The following is a 20,207-nucleotide window of genomic DNA, read 5'->3' on the forward strand; positions in this document are numbered from 1 at the left end:
GGGGCCCTGGTTTCCAAGGAGCCCTGTCGTTTCGGGCGGGGGGCCAGGGGGGGGGCCTGCTCAGATTTCAGCGAGTCGCATGTAATTGTGCCGACACCGTTTCTTTTGACAGATGGGTTCAGAAGACAAGAAAAGAAAAATCAGCAATTTGCTTATTGCATTAGCATATGTTTCTCATTTTACAGCGTCTTTCCGCCTTCTCTGGTGAAGCTGTGGTTTTGTTGGGCTTTTACAAAACGTTTTACTGCGCGACTCGTAATGTAAGCCGATACTGGAATTTCTTGGTAAGCGTCTCTGTAACCGAACCTGGGACCTGGTCCAGCGCCTTAATCTGCAGATGTGGGAAGGGAGGCCAGAGCCGGGGCGTGATTGGCCTGCAGTCGGGAGTCCGGACTCAGACCCCCTTTGAAAGTAGAGGCTCTGCGAACCGGGAGCGTCCAAAGGGCCTCAGATGGGAGTGTCTTATCTGTTCTGACACAGGGGCCTTTTCAGACTTTGGAAACCAGTGGTTTCAGATTAGATAAGATGTGGTGGTTTTTCTTCTGCTGCATTCGCTTTGCCCTTTTCATGCAGCAGGAAAGCACGAGGACCGTTTCACCAACCTGCTCGTTACCAGGATGTGTAGGACCGGCTGTGAGGCATCCGGGAGCCGCGGCGGCGGTCAGGCCGAGGCCGGTGCTTCCTGTGGGGGGCGGGGGTGTGGGGGCGCTGGAGGCTTCTCCTCCCCGGGCCTTGCAGGGGCCTGAGGCTTGCAGACGGTCACGGGTGCCTGGCACTTAGGGAAGGGGGCACGCGGCTGACGGGGCCTGAAGCTTGAACGGCTCTGCCCTGCCAGGCCTGTGCAGCGTCTGGAGCAGGGAGCCCGGTGCCCCCCCCTTTCCTGGAGGCAGGGGGCGCTCCAGGGAGCATGTGCGTCGGCTCCCCAGTCACACGTAACCGAACAGTCACGCGTTCCTCTTCTGCAGCCACTTTTGTGGGAAAATGCACATTCTGTGGTGTGGCAACTGCTCTCGGCTTAACGTTAACAGTCATTCGCCTGGGCCCTCGCCGTGTGCTCAGTGCCAGCTGACGTGGCCGACGCGTCGTGGGCACGTGGGCACGTGGCCGCGCGAAGCTGTCCTGCCCTGGGACACCCGCTCAGGGGTCTGGTAGTGTTGTCTGTGAAGGAGATTGACTTTTCCCGGGTCGTTGTGGCCTCCGCAGTAGGAAGTTCCGTAAAGGCCCTACAGCGTGGTGTGCAGTATCACAGTGGCTTCCCGTCTCTCGCTGCTTCTCCCACAGTTCTTGTCCCCGGCAGCCCCCACCCACGCCCTGCCCCCCGGGGTCCGCTGCATGTGCCTGCGCCTCCCAGGACGGTGTCTGGCACAAGGCAGGTGCCCGGGCAGGCGTTTGTTGAACAAGTGACAGAGGATGGTCACCCAGGACTCATTGGTTCCGGTGTGAACTGCACCCCTTGGGAAGCAATCTGCTAGGGTTCTCAAATGTATTAGAGGCCTGTGTCACCCCAGGGCATGGAGGCGGCCGCCATTCAGGGAATGCAAATATCGTGTAACGGCATCGAGGGTCCAAGACGGACGACTCACCCCGACTGCGGTCGGTCCTGTGTCTTCGGGTCCCTGGCGTGTCGTGCCCACAGGCTGGGCCTGAGCACGCTCACGCCAGCGGGCAGGCTGTTGTGCGCGGGGCCGCGCCGTACGGAGCGGAGCTCTCGCTGCCGCTGCACCTGCGTGGCCGCGCGTGGCTGTGGTGCCGAAGCAGCCGTGGGGGTGTCCCGGCGCACCCGGAGTTTTCAGGCATGGGCGCTGAAATTGCACGTGAAGTTTCACATGTCACAAAAGAGCGTTCTGTCCTTTTTTTTTTTTTTTTCTTTACAAACACTTCAAAACGAGACCACCACTTGTGGCGTGCAGGTATATAAAAACAGCGGGCTAGACGGGGCCTCCCTGGAGTTTCTGTGTGGCCGACCGTGCGTCTCGGTCGGGAGCCTTTGCACACGGGCAGTCCCTTCCCCCAGAGGGAAGAGCCTTGCCCTTGAAGAAGTGGCTCCCACGTGGGGGGAGGGCCTGCTGTCTCGGTCAGGAGTTCCCAGTTCTCTCTGAGGTTCCTGCAGCAGGTTTCAGGGAGACCTCAGGGGACACCCGTGCCCCCAGGCCCAGCCCCCAGCGAGGCCGGGTTGGCTCCCACAGGGCGAGGGCCGGGCGGGAACAGCGGGCCGGGCGGCGGGAATGCATCTAGCGAGCGTGTGCTGAGCAGTCTCGCTGGAGAGCAGAGAGGCGGGAACACTCCCGGCACGTGTCAGTGCTGGGCCCTCTGAGGGCGTGAGGCTGAGGTGGCCTCGGTGGAGCCTGCAGGTCTCGTGAGTGACGAGCAGCTCACCCCGCGGCGCTGGAAACTCCAGGTCAGCTGGAGGTTCGGGACGTGGGTGCCCCGGAAGCAGGCCTGGTCCTGCGTGGCGGTCGAGCACCTGATGCTGCAGTCCCACCGGAACACAAGCTCCCTGTGGACAGAGGCCTGCCCGGGGCTCGCCGCGGCGCCCCTGTCCCCACAGGACCGTCAGGCGTGTGCTAGTTGACCGGGGGAGCGTTGGGGCCTCGGGGCCTGGGGCGGGCGGGAGCAGGGCTGGGGTGGGGCGTGGGCTGTGTGCTCTTGCGTGAATTCCTCCAGCAAACATATTGACCATCTGCTATGTTGTAAGCATTATGCTATTTCTGCAGACACAGCAGGGAAAATTTTCCATTCATTTAGGAAACGACAGTGTCAAGACGTTAAAAATAGATTCACACTTGATATAATCAAAGAATTGCAAGAGCTTTGGAAACAAGCAAAAAAACTTTGAGAGGAACCCTATTTGTCTGTAGCATTCAGCCTTGGGAGTAAATATCAAATGTCCGCCAGGTTTTCGATTCCGAGGGAGGTCTGGCCTCCTTCCATGGTGGGGGGCCGGGAGGCGCCGAGCCAGCAATCCGTGCGTCAGGTGCCGGCCCCCGGGGGCGCGGCAGGCTGCCACAGAGCGTGTTTGCTGCTCCTTGAGATGCGCTCTGGAGAAGACAGGCTGGAGGGTGGTCGGCTGTGGGTGCCGTCCGGCGGCTGCCCTGAGATGCGGTTCTTCTTGGGTCAGCAGGCTGTGTTCTTCATCGGAGGGCTCAGCGTCCTCTTTTCTTTTTTTAATTCTCACTCCAGGACATTTTTTTTCTAAAACTGCTTTTAGAGAGAGTGGAAGGGAGAAAAAGAAAGAAAAACATTGATGTGAGAGAGAAACGTCAACGGGTTGTCTCCCACATGGGCCCCGACTGGGGATGGAAGCCACAACCAGGGCGACTCAGCACCTTTTCTTCCTCCTCTTCTTCTTCTTCTTTTTAAGATTTTGTATATTTTTAGAGAGGGGACAGGAGGGAGAAAGAGAGGGAGCGAAACATCCATGTGCGGTTGCCTCACGTGCACCCCCACCTGGGGACCTGGCCTGCCACCCAGGCCTGTGCCCTGCCTGGGAATCGAACCAGCGACCCTTTGGTTCGCAGGTTGGTGCTCAGTCCACGGAGCCGCACCAGCCGGGGCTGTGACTCACCACCTCTATACCCTTTAATGCTTGGCCGTTTGCTCCTTCAGATTGATTGTTGGGAGAACTGCCTCTGGTGGGGAAGGGGAAGCCAGGAGCCGGGTGCCCGGGGCTGTTCCTGTCCTGGCCGTTCGCCTGAGCCTTGCCCCAGGGGGGACCTGCCGGCACGTGGGAGGCCGGCCTGGCCCCTGATGGGAGGTGAGCAGGCCCCTGTTATCAGAGATGTTGGTCTTGGATTGTAAGAGGTATTTCTTGGCAGCACGCCCAGTCCTCACTTCCTTTTGCAGCCTCTGATGTCCAGGGGAGGCTGGGCCTGCCCAGGAGGCGGCCAAACTTCAGAGCGGTCACCGGGCCGGCCAGCCACTGCGCTGCCAGGTTTGCCCAGCACGGGATGTGGGGCGCGAGCCTGGCGTTGCCTGTGGCCTCAGGGAGCTTGTCCTGCTCCGTTCTGCACTGTGATGAGGGCTTTCTCTCCGAGTGGCTCTGTGAGCTGGAGTGAGGCCCTGGTTTTGCTCCGAGGGCCTCTATCCCTGAGTCAGGGCCGAAGGGGCCCTCGGGGACCAGCCTGCTCTGTCCCCACCCGACACGGTGCGGACACCGAGTCCCGCGGCTCGGGGTCGGCAGCTGCGGCCCCAGCACCTTTCCCAGACCCGGGAACAGTATTTCACTGTTTTAAATGTAGCCGTTTGGTAATAGTTGCTTTGTATTTCCATCTCGAGCCCTTAGGAGGAAACTAGGCGTATTCTGTTTTGAGCGGCTGCACAGAGGTACTCAGTGTGTGCATTTACCTGCCGGGGGCGGAGGCGTGGGTTTCCGACGTTTATCACTGAAGGTTGGGAATGAACTGTGCGGGCGGCAGGTGTGGGGGGGGGGGGCCTGAGAGGAGGCGAGTGGCAGCGGCGAGAGCGGCTGACCTTGTGTGGGGGCGGCGGGGGGGGGGGTGCGCGTGGCCCCCGAGTGTGTTCCCCTCGCTCCTCTCCTCTCGCAGCCGCGCGCCCTGTAGCCTCGGAAGCGAACCAGCGTGGGGCGCCTCACCGAGTGCACGGCTCTCCCGTGCCCTCTCCCGGAGCAGCCTAGGGATAAGGCTGCTTCCATTCCTGGGACCGACGGGGCACCTCCTCCTTCGGGACGGTGGTGCCCAGGCTGCGGTGAAGACGGAGCCTGCGGGGATCCTGCCGCAACGGCTGCAGGTTGGGTTCAGGCCGCAGCCGGGGGGCGGGGCCTCGGGAACCGGCCTTCCTGTGCGTCACCCGACCCGAGCCCCCCCACCCCGCCGCGGCCCCCCCCATCCTGGGGGACAGCTCTCTGCGGCTCTGCGTCAGGAGGACTGGAGGGAACTGGACCACGTGGCGGGGCGCAGCCTTCGCCCTCCAGGGGCGTCCCGTGGTTTAAGCCTGCGTGCCTTCTTTGCATTTCAAGGTTCTGCGCTCCAGACCAATGGTTTGGGGCCTGGTACCCACTGCCCACAACTCCCTGAGGGCCCTGAGGTTACTGTCCCCGGTGCAGTCACTTGTCACTGGTGCACGCCTTACCCCCCGGGGGCATTTCAGAGGCCCCAGGAGCGCCTGGAGGCACTGGAGCCCCCCCCAAGCGGGGAGGGACGGAAGGATGCAGGAGGACCACGTGACACTGGCATTTTTGTAAAGAGTTTATTTATTTATTTTAGAGGAGAAGGGAGGGAGAGAGACCTCGATCGGCGGCCCCTCGCATCTGCCCTGACCGGGGATCGAACCAGCGGCCTTTCACCTTGCGGAATGACGCCCAACCCACTGAGCCACACTGGCCAGGGCGTGGGGTTTTTTTAGATTTTATTCCCCTACTCACCGGACACTGTCCCGAGACAGCAGCTCTGCCTTAAAAGACTGTTAGAAGCCAGCATGCTTCCCAAACACTCCCACAAGTTCACTGCTCATGCGCAGGCAGATGCCTAGTACCAGACTCCTCTGCACCCCAAACCTCTGCGGGGTGGAGCCTGGGAATTGGCCCCTCCCAAACCCCAGTTTCTAAAACCCCGTTTTAAGTCAGTCATTCACGTGTCCTACTGTGTGTGTGTGTGTGTGTGATCTGAGAGAGACAAAGAAACTTGGATTTGTTATTCCTCTTACCAATGCACTCACTGGCTGAATCTTGTATGAGCCCTGACCAGGGATCGAACCCACAACCTTGGGGTATCGGGACAGCACACCAAAGGAGCCACCCAGCCTGGGCTCCTGTGTCCTACTTTTACTCTAATAGGGAGCCAGAGCGGCGCAGAGCCGCACAGGCTGCGGAAACCACTGCCGGCCGTGGCCCAACAGGCCGCTGGCTGCGGCAGCGGGAGTTTTATTATCCTGAGCTCATTGGCCCGGGCTCCCTCCAGTTGTGCAAGTGCCCCGCCAGCTGGGAGCCGTAGGAATGCGGCCTGTGGTCACTTGGAGGACACGTGCCCCCGTCCTTCTGAAGCAGGAGGCGTTTGGACGGGTTCCCACGTTTCCTGCGGGAAGAGCAGGCCCCAAGAGCGGCCCTGCCCTGGGCCTGCCTGGGAGCAGTGTGCCCCTCAGGCGCTTCCCCGAGGCCAGGCCCCTCCCGGCCGTTCCTTAGTGCGTGTGGCTTTTTGTGGCTAGAGTTGCTAATCTCCGTTAAGTCATTAACGCTAACAAAGGTGTCGGTGGAAGACAGGTCCAAGAGAGGGCTTTTCTCTCCCAGGTTTGCTTTTGAGAAGAGGATGCCGAGGGTTAGGGACGGCACAGCCCCTCCAGGGCCAGGCCGCTGCCCCCCTGGCTCGGAGCCTTCTGGAAAATGACTGTGGGGCCGGGTTCTTGCTTGGTCTTCGAAAGGCTTTGGACTAGAATTGGAGTAATTATTTGATAAAAGGTATGGGTACGCTGACGTGAAGACGGCAGTTTAAGACGAGGGTTGGCCGTGTTCGGTGGGGGAACGGGGGCCGCGCAGCAGGGCGGGGAGCCGGTGTTGCGTCCCTTCCCTGCGTCGGCTGCTGGGCTGGGACGCGAGATTCCAAAACCTTCCCAGGGAAAAGTCACATGCGTTTTATTGGTGCCAAGACAGATCCCTTGAGGTTGTTTCCAGGCTTGTGATTTTGAAACACTCACAAGGAGCTTTGGAACCTACAGTTATTTTTCAGTTTGGGATTGTAGTCTTGTCTTTTCTTTTTAGTTTTTATTTCTTGATGTGAGAGAGACAGAGAAACGGGGACTTGTTGTTCCACGCATCCACGCATTCCTTAGCTGGTTCTCGTGTGCGCCCTGACCGGGGATCGAACCCGCAGCCTCGGCGTATCGGGACGACGCCCTAACGGCTGAGCCACCCCGCCAGCGCCCTGCAGTCTGTTTTTCACCTGAGCTTCGTTTTGTATCATCAAGCTGCTTCCAGGGTTCTTGTACTTTTCATCGCTTATGGGAGAATCACCTTCGACACAGCTCGGAAATCCGGGTGCCCTTCCTTAGACGTAAGAAAGGAAAGCCCCTTGCTCGGAGCAGCCTCGGGCACTCTGTTCCCCTTGGGTGGCGGACTTCCCATCTGGACCTGCATGCGCCCCGGGCGGCTCCGCCGGCCCTGACCTTTGGGGAGGGGCCCAGAGCTCCTGTCCCAGGCGGGGACCGAGCTGCTGTGTCATCCCACATGGCCTTGGAGGGATGAGTGAGCGGTTGTGTAAGGGATGGCCGATGGCCTCGTAGGTGGGACCTTCGAGCTGGGTCTGAGGAGCGAGTGGGAGTCTGCAGGGGTGGGGGTGGGTCGTGGGGGTCAGCATCCGCCCACTGCTGTGGGGGCGAGAGGCTCTAGTCCTGAGGGGCGTGGGGCTCAGGGGCCAGAGCGCCCACCAGGTGGCTTGGCGCCGGAAGCCGTCAGAGTTGTAGGCAGGGGACACACAGGACTTGACGGCGAGGTGTAAGGGGAGGGTTTGGGGGGGCGAGGGGCCCGAGGACGCCCGCTGGGGCGCTGCTGCACAGGCCCGCGCAGGCGGCAGGAGAGCGGCCGGGCACGAGCTGGAGAGGCCGGCGGGGGGCCCTTCCGACTCGAGACCTGGCGACCCTCTGATGCAGGACACCAGCCACCTCGCCTCTCCGAATGCGGGCCTGTTCCTGCCGCCGCAGCCCCCTCGGAGGCGGGTGCTCAGAGCAGCGCTGTGCGCTCTGTGGCCCGGGGGGCACGCGGGGGCCGCCCCCGGGTGTGCGGGGCCCGCCCCGACGGGGAGGCGTCCCGGCCCCCGCCGCCTGCACCCTGGCGGGGTTTCAGGTGAACTTGACTGTGGCCGGGGTCATCGGGGTTTCGCTCTTAGAGACAAACCAGAGAGGAACTCCTGACTCCTGCCGAAATGCTGAGAGGGTGGGTCTCGTCCGGAACAGGCACTTCTCCTCTTTCCCCGGAAAGCAAGGCCCAGCTTCGAGTCTGCACGGCGCCCCCGGGAGCTGGGCCGTGGCGAGCCCGTGGGCGTGGGTTCTGCACGTCACACGAAGTCACTCCCGGACTCTTGTAACAACACGAGGCGCTGGGCCCTGAGATTGTTCACATCTTCACACCGAGGAATCCGAGTCCCAGGCACAGTGCCTCACGGGGCCAGCAAGTGGCAGGGTGGGGGTGTGACCCCCCACGATGAGGCTCCAGAGTCCTCAGCCAGTAAGTAGATCATAGCGTCGGGTGAGACTGTCACGGATCAAACCTTTATTTTCCTTTGTATTGTTACCTTAGTCATAACTCATCATGCCTTCATTTCTTTCCAGATTTTGAGACAGCTTTCCTGTTTAATAATTAATACTGTTCCCACCGATCTGACTTGAAATGCTACATAAATATTTTATACCTGCATAGCCTTATGTTTGGACTTTCTGGTAGCACAGAGCTGGTGTAACTCGTTTCTTTAGACTCTGCTTTCCTGTTGGGCGGGGCAAAGCCTCATGCCCTGTGTCTGATTTCAGAATAAGGCTAAACTTCAGATGATTTTCACAGTCTCTTTGCCCTTCTTTGAAGAACTGCTTTTAGAACTTTGCATAGATTCTTTTAAAGTTTCTTTAATGCATGAGGACGTCTCAAACGTAGGCGTGGACGTTCCTCCTCCCGTCGTGGTTGTGGATGTTTCTGATGGTCTATGGCACAAAGGATGCCGTGTGCTCTCAGTGTGTCCCGGGGCCCCACCCAGCTCTGTGTCCCCGGTGTGGACGCCACGCCCGCCTAGGGGAGGCCAAGTGAAGGAACCCACGCTGTCGCGCACACGTGGTGTTTTCCCGTTTTCCTTCCCTTGGGCCAGCCTAGAGATTCCCCCAGGAGGGCGGCCGTGGGTCGCCGGAGGGGAGCCCTGTCCCGGCTTCTGGAAGGTGCTCACTTTCGGTAGATGCCCCTTTACCATCGCGCGGGGGACCCAGGCGGAGAGAGAGCCGGGTCAGTTGTTCAGTGACGATGGGGTTGAGGTGCAGGCCTGGCTCCTGTGGGGGCTCCGCCCCTCCCGGAGCGCCGCCCGTGCCTGGCTGGTGCGTGTGGCCACGCGTGAACTTGTGATCAAACGACTTTACTGTGGGACTTTCCTGCGCTCCGAGGAGAGGGCGAGGCTGGGGGCAGGAATCCCCTGGGGTCCCAGGAGGGACAGCGGGCTGGGGCCTGGCTCCCCAAGAGAGGCGTCTGGGTGTGGGGGACAAAGTCCAGAGGGGCAGCTGGGGCGCCACGTGGTCCTCGGTCAGCTGCCAGGGCGGAGTCCCACCTCCGGCCGCACGGGGGCGCAGCGCTGCGGGTAGAGCGGGGCTGTTTCCCCCCCACCCCACCCCCCGTCCCCCGCCCTCGTCTGCCCCACCCCCAGGACACTCCTGCGGCCGTCGGGGGGCGGCGGGGGGGGGGGGGGAGCACCACAGCGCCTCTCGCGGGGGCCGCCGGAAGCGGGGGTGGTCGGTGGCAGCGTGCACTGGGGTTTTAGCTGCGCGAGTAGCTGAGCGTGGGGAGAGGGCGGCGCAGGCCTCTGAGGGCGCAGCCGAGCTCGGGGCGCTGCCCGGAGGCGTGGAGCCCGCGTGGGGAGGGCGTGCTAGCTGCCTGCGCCCCAGGAACCCCACGCTCCACCTGCATGGGGACCCCAGGCCCTTCCTCGCCCTCTGGCTTTCCCACCGCCCTTGGCTCTCAGCCTGGCTCTGCTTGTCGTCACAGCGCGCGCCGCGACGCCCACCTCTCAGCGTTCAGGGGCCCGCGTTGCACGGATGCGACCGGTCTGACGTTTGTCTGGCCCAGTGCACCCAAATCACGCCACCCGGCGGCACCAGCCGCGCCTCCCGCGCCCCGCAGGCACGCGGGGCTGCGGGGCGGGGCACATCTGGACACACGGCGCCCGTCGCCGCGAGACCGGGGTCTGCCTGTGCGTCCGCGCGGACCCAGCCCGTCTCTGTTTAAGGGAAAGGCGCCCAATGGGAAAGGCAGAGGCCCTGGGAGGCCTCCGGGCCCGGGAGCTTCTGTGCTGGGCTCAGCCCCCCGAGAGCGGGGCCCTCCTGCGCCCAGAGCTGGGACGGGACACCCCCCGCCCGCCCCCGGCCACGCGCACACCCGCTCAGCAGCCCCGGGATGGCAGTCAGGCGCTCTCGGTGGTTTCTACATGTTTTTAAAAATGGAAGGAACCCGTTAATCATTGTCTCGGGGTGTTTTGCCTGCCTTTGACCAGGTTTTTGTAACATGAATCATATGTCAGCCATTGAGAGCATGTGACCTGGAAGGTTTGTTGGCCCCAGGAACTTGGTGAGAGATGATTGGCAGGTTACTAATTGTTCCCCGGTTGGAGTTATTACTCAGAGGGGTGAAGGGAGGAGGCTTTCCCGTGCAAAGCCCGTTCTGTGTGGCAGGAGACAGCTGTGGAGGGGAGACGGGTCGGCCGCAGCCGGCGTGGGCAGGCGCGGGGGGCGGGGGGCGGGGGTCTGGGCCGGCCCTGGTGGTCTCCTCCCCGGGGCGGAGATGGGAGCCAGGCCCGGGAGCCGGCAGGAGGACGGGGACACACAGACACCCCCCAGCCCACACACACTGTCCTCCACGCTGAGGGTGGGAGCGGGGGCTCCGGAGGGGCCTGTGAGAGGGGTGGGGGGCGGGCTTGGGCTCCGAGGCGGCAGTGGCTGCGGCTGCGGCCTCTCCCGGACCCTCTCCTCTCCCTCCCTGGCAGCGCCGGCCTCTCCTTTCTCTGCCAGAGCCAGGCTGAGCTGCCCCGCACCCCCCGCCACTGGTCCACCCTGTGCTTCACGGGTGCCGCAGACCTGCATCCTCTCCCCGCTTTTCAACGGCAGTGCCGCCCCAGGGGTCCCAGCCCGCGCCCCCCGCGGCCGCCCCTCCCGCGGGCTCCTGCCCCGGGGCCTTGGCACGCACTCCTCTCTCTGCCGCCGCCTGCTGCTTCACGAGGATCTGTTCGTGCATTTGTTTATTCGGCAGATACTGCCCTCCTGGGTGTCTGGCACTGAGCTAGATGCTGGGCAGACGGAGACATCTTGGAGTTCTCGTGTATCGGGGAGGAGGCATCGAGCCCACACGGAACCGTGTGATTCCGCAGGTGGCAGCTGCCCAGAACTTTGAGCACCGCGCCCGGGGCCCTCCGGGCACCGCGCCCGCCTCGCCCCCGACCTGCTACAGCCGCCCGCAGCTGCTGCTCTGTCTCCCCGTCCCTCTGGCGGGGCCAGGCCCTGTCTCCAGGGGCCTGTCATTCCCAACGGGAGCGCTAACAGCGAATGTGGGGGGCGCGCGGGTGACGTGGGTGCGGAACTTCCTGTCTGTGCCCAGAGGTCGCACAGTGGCCGGTGGTCCGGGCCGTGCGCAGAGGCCGGGGGCCGCCCCCTGCTGGCAGGGCGGCGAGGTGCTGCCCACCGGCCCCGGTCCTGGGGGCTGGGAGCCCAGCGTCCGCTCGCCTCCCTGGACGCCGCGTGGCTGAGCTCCCCGCAGTCGCCCGCAGCCTCCTTCGCGGGGCTCCTCCTGGTCTGTTTTGAGCAGGTTCGTTTTGGGGTTTCCCTCCTTGTCTTGGTGGTGTTACTTCTTTTTTTGTGTACATGTAGTGAAATTCCTTTTTTGTCATCGATAGTTCTGCAAGCCTGACAAATGCATTGACGTGCATGTCCACCTCCACGGGGAGGGTGCAGACGGTCGCCCCGGATTCTCGCGTGCTGTGCCTCGGCGCTCCCCCACTCTCCTCACCCCGAGCCCTGGCAACACAGATTTGGTTCCTGTGCTTATAATTTTGCATTTTATAGTGTCACCTCAGTGGGCTCTCGCCGTGCACGGCTTTTGGGGCCTGGCGTCTTTCTCACGTGTTCATCCGTGTCGGGCGAATGTGCGGTTGCTTCCTTCTCGTAGGCACACGGGTTTCCGTGGTGTCGGCGAGCTGCCGGGCATCTGTTCTCCGGGTTTCGGACGTCGGCGTGTTTCCCGCTTGGGCCGTGATGGGTGAAGCCTCTAAGCACCGGCAGTGGGTCTTCATGTGATGCACGTTTTTGCTCGTCGGGGGTCAGTGCCTGGGAGGTGGCTGCTGGATCACTCGGCGGTTGCGCACCTGTGAGGACTGCCAGGCTGGGTCCCCGGCAGACACCCGCCAGCAGTGGGTACGGGTCGGGTGCTCCGTGTCCTTGCCTTTAAAAATACCAATTCGAGGGCACTTCAGCCGCTGTAGCGCCTCCCTGCAGGGGGCTCGCCCGCGGTTCTCTCTGCGCGACCCCCGGTGCCGGCCGAAGGTGGGACCGCTGTGTGATTGGCCGGGCACGGGCACCGCCCGCGCCTGCGAGCGCTGGGGCTGTGTAGCCCTCCGAGCGGGGGCGCAGCAGGGACATCAGTCGTCCCAAACCCTTTGGAGGGGAACGTGCCTTATCGTACCGTGATCGTAGAACTCAAAGGGACTCCTCCTTACCGGGGTGAACGCTGCACAGTAAGGCCGCTGTTGGCCGGCACAGATCGTGAGCAGAAGCTGCTGACGCGAACAGTGACGTTTCTCGGCCAGCTCTTCCTGACGCCCGCTCTCGGGCGGCGGGGCACGCGGGCCGCCCTCGCAGAACGTCGGTGTTGAGCCCCGCAGGTTGGTGGCAGCCGTGACACGTCCTCCCCTGCCCTCTCTCCCCAGGCTCCCAACCGTCAGCTCATGGCCTACTGGCTGCAGGAGCTGCAGCAGAAGAGATGGGAGTACTGCAACGGCCTGGACTCGGCCACGTGGCACAGCAGGACCTCCCCGCCGCCGGGGGACTTTTCGAAGGGCCTCGTGGCCAGAGACACCACAGGTGAGTCAGCGACAGAGGGACCTGTGTCAGCCCCCGGCGGGTTACTGTTTGCGGCGGCCTGGGGCGCGCGCGGGCCGGGGTTCGGAGGCTGGGCCGGGATCCGAACCCAGGGAACGTGGACACAGCACTGCCTGGCTCGCTCAAAGTTGTCACGTCGGCATTTGAAAGTGTTTAGGAAGAACACGGAAGGTCAGCCCTGGCCGGGGCAGGCGGGGGAGGGGGGCGGGGTGCTGTTGACTGGGGTGTCGCCGGGGGTGCCGCAGGTCGGCTGAGTCACCGCGTCACGGCTGTGGGTTCAGTCCCCCGTCGGAGCGATAGATGTTCCTCTCCCTGTCCTCCCTCCCTCCCTCTCTCGCTCTCTAAAATCAGTGAACATATCCTCAGGTGAGGATTTAAAAAGCACAGAGAAGGTGCGCGACCAGCACAGGGCCCGAGGGCCGGGCCCCCGCCGGGCGGCTGTGCGCTGAGGCTCGTGGGGTGCCCGCCCGTCCTCTCGGCTGCCCGGGGAGGGTGCCGCCCGCGCCTGTGCCCCCGGGGCAGGTCCCGAAAGCTGGGGCCGGCCCAGGCACCGAGGGGAAGGCAGCAGCTCCGCTTTCATTGAGGCGAACCTCACGCGGCCTTCTAAAAACCGCAAACCAGACAAAATCGACAGTAACGGCAAAAACTGGGGAATAGCGTCTGTTTCACCTCAAATCATCACACTTAGAAACGGCCTCTGTGCCACCGTCCTCGCTGGTCACCGGTCCCATGTCTCCACCCGCCCTCCCCGCGCTCGCCCCCCCTCCCCGGGGCCTGGACTTCCCCAGGAAGCATGTCCACTGTGGGCGAGAGTTGCTGCAAGGTCTGGGGTTTTCTCGGTAATCTTGGGGTTTTCTTTCGACAGTTTGACCCTGCAGAGGGGCCGCTGCCCCTTCGCCGCCAGCCCACACCGGAAGGCGAGGCTGCGCCCGGCTCTCGCAGGGCCGTGGGTTTACGTCCCGGCTGGGCTGGGAGCTCTAACGCTCTGCCCTGCCGGGGGCTCTGCTGGTCAGAGCGCCTTCCCCACACGACGAGGTCGCGGGTTCGGTCCCCAGTCAGGGCGCGCACAGGAAGGCGTGGGCCAGGGAGCGCGTCCCCCGCGTGCGCGCGGTCAATAAGCAGACATTAAAGAAAAGGAAAAAAGACAAGGCTCACGCCGCTTTGCGCCTGAGGGGTCCAGGAAAGGCCGGCCTTCGGGGAGCCGGGCGGGGTCCGTGTCCCCTCCCTGCCTCTGCCGCCCCGCGCGGGCGCGGGCGCCGGGCTTCCGTGTTCTGACGAGGGGAGCAGCTCGAGCCGACTGTCCCTCCTGGCGGCGTTTGATCTTGTTTCTCTTTGTTTGTTGGAACTCCTTTTCCAAGTGAAATCTTGAGAGCAAGTGCCGTACAGAAGAGCGTGGGCCCGAGGAGGGCTGGCCGCCAGGGGCGGGCGCGCGCCCTGCGACCTCAGCCGGACGCCGTGCCATCCTGCGTGTGTCCCTCCCCTGGGGCCGCTGCTCGGTCTCCTTGGGTCCCGAGAGCCGGGAGTCTGGGTGGCTCTCCGCCCTGGCCCGCGTCCGCCCGTCTCCCACGCCCGCTGGCTTCTCCCGTGTCGACTCCTGGCCAGAGCCGCATCCCCCCGACAGAGATGCAGCCTCCCCGCTCCACAACGCAGCCGGCACCCGCCCACTGTGCTCCTTGCACGCGGACCGCGGTCGGGGGTGCCCGGCCTGCGGGGCAAGGTGTGCTCGCGGGGGGCAGCCGTCTCCAGGGGCCCCTCAGCCTGGGGTTCCCGGGACCCGCGCGCTCTGCCGGTGCCCAGCGACCTCCACAGACTCCCGCCCTCCGTGACGGGGGCGTGTGCCCTCTGCTTAGAAGGACATTGCCCTCTTGGCTGCCACCGTTTGTTCGGCAGCTCCCTCCTGGGTCTGTCTCCACCCAGAGGCGCCCCCGGGGGAGGAGCCGTGGGTCAGTCCTTGGGGTGAGTTGTGATCGGCTGCGAATTGGCCTCTTCTCAGGGAGCAGGACGTGGGGGGGAAAGCAAAGTACTTGTCGGTGGAGAGAATCTGGTCAACGCTTTAAAAAAGTATGTTTTTATCGTGAGACATTGTAAACACGCAGAACAACACACGCCTACCCCCTGTGTGTGTGAGGTAGTTTCAGCAGTTACTTCATAACCCTCCCGGTTTCATCGCGACCCCAGTCTACTTCATTCTGTGATTTTTGAAGCAAGTTGCACGTTACTTGATGCAACTATTCTTATGTATTTGTTAAATAACAAAGTATTGTTATTTTGCAGCCAATCTTGGGTATTATATAATTTCAGCCTTAAAAAACTCAAAAGCTTTCCTTTTAGAGTGTCACAGTGTGACGTTTGACCACGCTTTCGCTTTAACGCATTTGCCTGTGACTGTACGGGACCGCTCTCCTGCCACATGCACACGTTAAAGAACGTCACTACTTGCCGATATTGGCAAATATTTATCTATTAGTACCCCCTCCTTCTCAGAGAAAAGGGAGCGTGGTGCGCTCTGATCCACACTTCGCTGGCTGGACCCGTTGGTCCTGGGAGTTGCTCCGGATCAGGACGGCTGAGCCGCAGGGCAGCGAGGGGCGCGCGGTCTCCCCCTTCCCTGGACCCAGGCCCCCGGCACCTGGTGGCTCGAGCCGCACCACAGCCTTCCTTGGAGAAACGGTGACTTGCTTTAGACCAAACCGGTGGCAGAGCGCCGAGGCCACCGTAGAAGTTTCCACGCAGTCTCCTTAAAAGCACGCCATGGGGTACCTAGCACAGATTTTTATGAAGCGCATCCGCCGGTGCAGTGTCCGGGGAGATGTCCAGTGCCACGTGGAAGCTGTGTGACCACCTCTCCTTCATCTGCCTCTCTTTCAGATCCCGGTCACCCACACCCAAATGCCTCTGCAGAAAAGGCCAGGAATGTCCTAGCTGTGGAGACGGCCCCCGGGGAGCTGGTGGGAGAACAGGCTGCCAGCCAGCCGGCCCCTGGGAACCCGAACTCCCTCAATTTCTCCTTGAAGCAGTGGGGCGCGGAGCTCAAGTGAGTCTCGGGGGAGCCGTGCGCGACACTGGACCCGGAGCACGTCTGATAGTGTCCGCTGGGATTTTGTACGCGAGTTGTACCGTCTGTCATTGCTGCGTCTGTTTCTCGTTACTGGTTTCTCTCCTCGTGATCGGTGGTGTTTCCCCGCTTCTCTGCCAGCCCGGGGGGTTTCTCTGGGGTGCCCGGCAGTGTGAGCCTGTGCCTTGACGGCTGCTGGATGTTTTTGTATTCTATACATACTCTTAAACTGTGTTCTGGGGCAACGTTTCATGGCTCAGGAACAGCCGGACACTTTGGAACCCCCCGTTGAAGCCGCCTCAGGCAGGGTGAGAGCAGCCTTCAGTGCCGAGCTCGTGGCCTGTGTGCCCACGGTCTGGGCCGCCCCGGCTCGGGTGTGTGTTCGCTCCGGCCGGTGGACGGACACGGTTGCCGCCCCGTGGCGCCTCAGGGTGTAGCCGCTGCTCCTCGCGGCTGGCTCCCCAGTCTCCCTGTCTCACACTCCGCCGGCAGCGCTGCGCTGGGGACTGGGGGACCCCCGAGCCGCGCCCGCTGCCCCTGCAGGTCCCTCCTCCCGCCCCGTGCCTGCGGGCGCCGCCCCACTCTGTTCCCCGCCGGCCCCGGGCCGGGGCGCTGTCTCCCCCCGGCAGGCAGCTGGGCTCCCGCCCCTCAGCCCGCCCCCGCCCCCCGCCCCCCGCCTGGGGTCCCACGACTGAGAATCGCTGTCGGCTGCATGTTGTTCACTTTTTCTGTTTTCCTGGGACTGTAAACCCCGTCCCCGCTATTCCACCTGCGCTGGGAGCAGAAGTCCCAACCTAGTTTATAAAAGTTTTAACGGAATATTTTTAGTGGAGGAACATGTAGAGACTACAGTCAATTGGTTACCTGGGCAGCCGCCATCCAGCTGTATAACTGGGCCATATTTCTGCTGAGTTAAAAAAGAGCAAACAGTGAAAATGTGACAGACACAGTGTGGATCCCCCTTCCGCGCGGCCCCCGTCTCTTCCCGCCCTTCGCAGAGCCAACCAGTGTCTGTGTTGGAGGAGTACCGTTCACACGCAGGTTTTTAAAAATTGTCTTACTACATGTGTATCTATCTATAAGTGTCTATTCATAGTATTATCTTGAAGATTTAAAACAATATCCTGTTGTGTATCCCAGTCTTTAATTTTTTTTTCTTGTTTTAGCATTTTCAAAATATCGATCCATGCGGCACATGTAGCTTTAGCTAGAAAGTGCAGTCCCCAGGGACAGGCATCCTTGTCGCGTCCGCTGGTTTGCCCTGAACGCCCAGAGTAGCGCCGGCCACGCAGTCGGCACGCAGGAAATACTTGTGGAAGGAATTCATCCTTTTCCCCTGACGGACACTCTCTGACTGTGTGGATGCGCTTCCGTTTGTCTGTTTCCCTGCTGGAGGGTCTGGGTGGTACGGTTTTTCACCAGCGTGAGCAGAGCTGTGACGGACGTTCTGGTTCCTTGCGCGCACGGGCAGGACGGCGTTCAGCCGGTGCAGGAGCCTGTGTGCCGCTGCGTGAGTCCCCCGCCCACCCCCCACAGGACACAGTGTCCTCGCCAGCATGCAGGGGTCTCAGATCTTTCCATTTTTGCCGACCCCATTGATGTGAAATGATGTTTTGCTTCAGTTTTTTCCATAGTGACAGTTGATTGTTCCCAACAGAAACTCCATGTCTTCCTTGCGCCCTGGAAGAGGGCACGAGAGCCGGAAGAGTGTGTTTTACACCAGCGAGGAGTGGGAGCTGCTGGACCCGAGCCCCAGGGACCTGGAGGAGTCCGCGGCGCAGGAGGAGAGGAGGAAGCAGCCGCCCGAGGGCAGCAAAGGTGCGCCCTGCTCCCGCGGCCCCCTGTTAGCCACCGGTGGGCGGAGGCCCTTCCGGAGCAGGCGTTTCTAGAAGCACGAGGTCCAGGGGTGGCCTGTGTTTCCTTGGGGGGATAAAGCACAAAGGCCCGGAAAGGAGACGCCACAAGAAATGAACGACTGTCCCGCCCTGTGGTTCTTAAACTTTTTAAGGAGACGGGATGTCCATGGTGCTCTTTTCAGAAATACTGGGTAAAAAACAAACAAAACGAGTCAGTTACAGAAACGTGATGCGTACGCGGAAGTAGACAGGTGTCGTGAATCCTGGGGCACCTGCGGTCCAGCCTCTGCCGTTGGGGCCTCTCTCTGTCCCCGAAGCGCCGACCTCCGCCGGCAGCCACCGTCGGTGGGGCCCCTTTAAAGGGGATTCTGGATAGCAGCCCAGTGCCTGTGGATATTTTACTATGTGTCTCTACGAGACAGCGACTCTTTAAGAAGATCGCAACCACAGAGCAGCTTCCGGAGCCCACCTGCAGGCTGTCGCAGCACAGCCGGCACGCGGCCTCGTTCCCCCGCGGCTCCTCCCGTGCCTGCCCGCCCCCCGCCTGCTGAAGTCGGCGGCCCCCGGGCCCCCAGGCCCCCAGGCGGGGCCCCCGCTCTGCCTGCCTGGGGCTCTTCTGCTCTGCGCAGCTCCCTGTCCGTCCCCTCTGTTCCCCGCGCTGCGCGTGCTGAGCAGGGTCTTTGGGCCGAAGGTTTCGCCGATTGTGTGTCTCTGGGGTCTCCTAACGGGCTGCCGCCTCTCCGTGTCTCTGGCCTACTGGTCGCCATGGCAGAAGCCTGCCCACATTCCGGTTGACCTTTAGGCATGACAAGAATACTTTGGGGTGTGTTTCCTTTTGCACCACATCTGGAAAAACAAAGGTGGGTCAGGGTTTAGGATTGGCCTGATCCGCTCGCACGGGTTTTTAAGATTTTATTTATTTGTTTTTAGACAGAAGGGAAGGGAGGGAGAAAGAGAGAGAAACAGCAGTGTGTGGTTGCCTCTCACATGCTCCCAGCTCAGGACCTGGCCCACAACCCAGGCCTGTGCCCTGACTGGGAATCGAACCCCCGGCCTTTCCGTTTGCAGGCCGGCGCTCAGGCCGCTGCGCCGCTCCAGGCAGGGTATCCATCCGCCTTTTGCCTGATGCCTTTATCAGTCATTTGTGGTCTAAATCCTTTCATCCGTTAGGGGAATAGTGATGTTTCAAATGTGAAATAGGAAATTTGAAGTCCTGCCTGCGGGCTGCTCCTGGTGAGGCCTCGCAGGGATGGGAGGTGGCGCTTCAGAAAGGGTTGTGGGGGAGCCTGTGCTCACTGAGGAAGTGTCCTCTGTCCTGGGAAGGGGCCGCCGTGACGTGCTTTGAGGCGGAGCCTGCCTGTGCCCCACAGGACGAGGCAGAGCCCGCAGGCGCAGTGTGGCGGGTGCAAGAGGAGCGTGCCCCGTGGGCGGGGCCTGCATCCTGGAGGCGGGGCTGTGTGTCATGGGCAGCGAGGGGTGGGCTCCGAGTCCCCGCACAGACTTTGGGAATGAGCAGGGTTGGGGAGGAACTCCGGGGGCGTAGTGACGTGGCAGGGACGGGGACCCCGCAACGCCTCGGCGCGTAGCCGCTCGCCTGGGCCCTGCCCAGCGCTGACCCCGGGGGCGGATGCCCATGCCGGAGACACGGGCAGAGGTGTCTCCGTGCTGTGATTTGGCTCATTTGCGGGTATTTCCTCGGTCGACTCCAGGATTGGCCCACAGCTTGTCCATGTCGTTCCCAGCAGGGGGCTCCCCGTCTTGGATTTTCCCCCTGTTCTTAAGTAAACTTTTTCCGGGAAGCATAACCTACTGAAAAGTCCCCAAACCAGAACCATATCGCTCACTTATGGTCACACGGCAGCCACACGCGCGTGGCCGCGGCCGCACTCACAGCCCCTGACACCGCGCGGCTCCCCGTGCCGGCGTCCCGACTGCACGCCCGTGGGCCTGTGTACCACGCGCTCTTGTGCGTCGTCTCGTTATATTCAAACGTGCATCCCGGTCCACCTACACCAAAACTTCCTCGGATCACTCAGTATTCTTCAGCACCATTTTTTAAGGAAGAAAATAATAGTCATGCTTTAAAACGTGTGTTTATAGTTTTTACATACATTTTGGGGACTTTTTTGCTTCATTTTTTACTAAGGACATATTAACAAGGACAGAAGCTACCGGTGCCTAGAATGTCGCCTAGGAGTCTTGCCCGGGGAACCTGCGCCCAGCTTCATGCGTGGGGTGCCCTCACGGGGCTCCTGGGGCGGGGATGCCATGTTCCCAGGGTGCCGCAGGTGCTGAGAACCCACATCTGTCCCTGGCCTGGGTCTCTATTCTCTTTGGTCCTGAAAGGACCCATGACGTGGACACAGAGGTGCAGCAGTGAACTTCTAAAAGCACTGATAGGTTTTGGAAAATAACTGAGCGTTCCCAGAGACCCTTGGGAGAGCTGTAGCGTGTGCTGTGTTGTCACTGGTCCCTCTCTGTGCCCTGGCGTCGTCCGCCTTTTTCATCTGTCTTAGGCA

At 61.9% G+C, this 20,207-nt stretch overlaps 1 protein-coding gene across 1 annotated transcript in view; it reads left to right on the forward strand.

The window, feature by feature from the left end:
* TBC1D2B (TBC1 domain family member 2B) overlaps positions 1 to 20,207 on the forward strand; it is a 34,433-nt gene that overhangs the window by 2,721 nt on the left and 11,505 nt on the right. The window contains exons 2-4 of the mRNA XM_054588823.1: positions 12,606 to 12,759; positions 15,646 to 15,811; positions 17,490 to 17,650. Coding sequence (XP_054444798.1) covers positions 12,606 to 12,759; positions 15,646 to 15,811; positions 17,490 to 17,650 — 481 coding nt within the window. The remainder of the gene's footprint in view (positions 1 to 12,605; positions 12,760 to 15,645; positions 15,812 to 17,489; positions 17,651 to 20,207) is intronic.

Source organism: Pteronotus mesoamericanus, unplaced genomic scaffold (genome assembly GCF_021234165.1).
Source record: "Pteronotus mesoamericanus isolate MK-2021 breed Mesoamerican mustached bat unplaced genomic scaffold, CSHL_Meso_final contig_1242, whole genome shotgun sequence".
Taxonomy (NCBI): domain Eukaryota; kingdom Metazoa; phylum Chordata; class Mammalia; order Chiroptera; family Mormoopidae; genus Pteronotus; species Pteronotus mesoamericanus.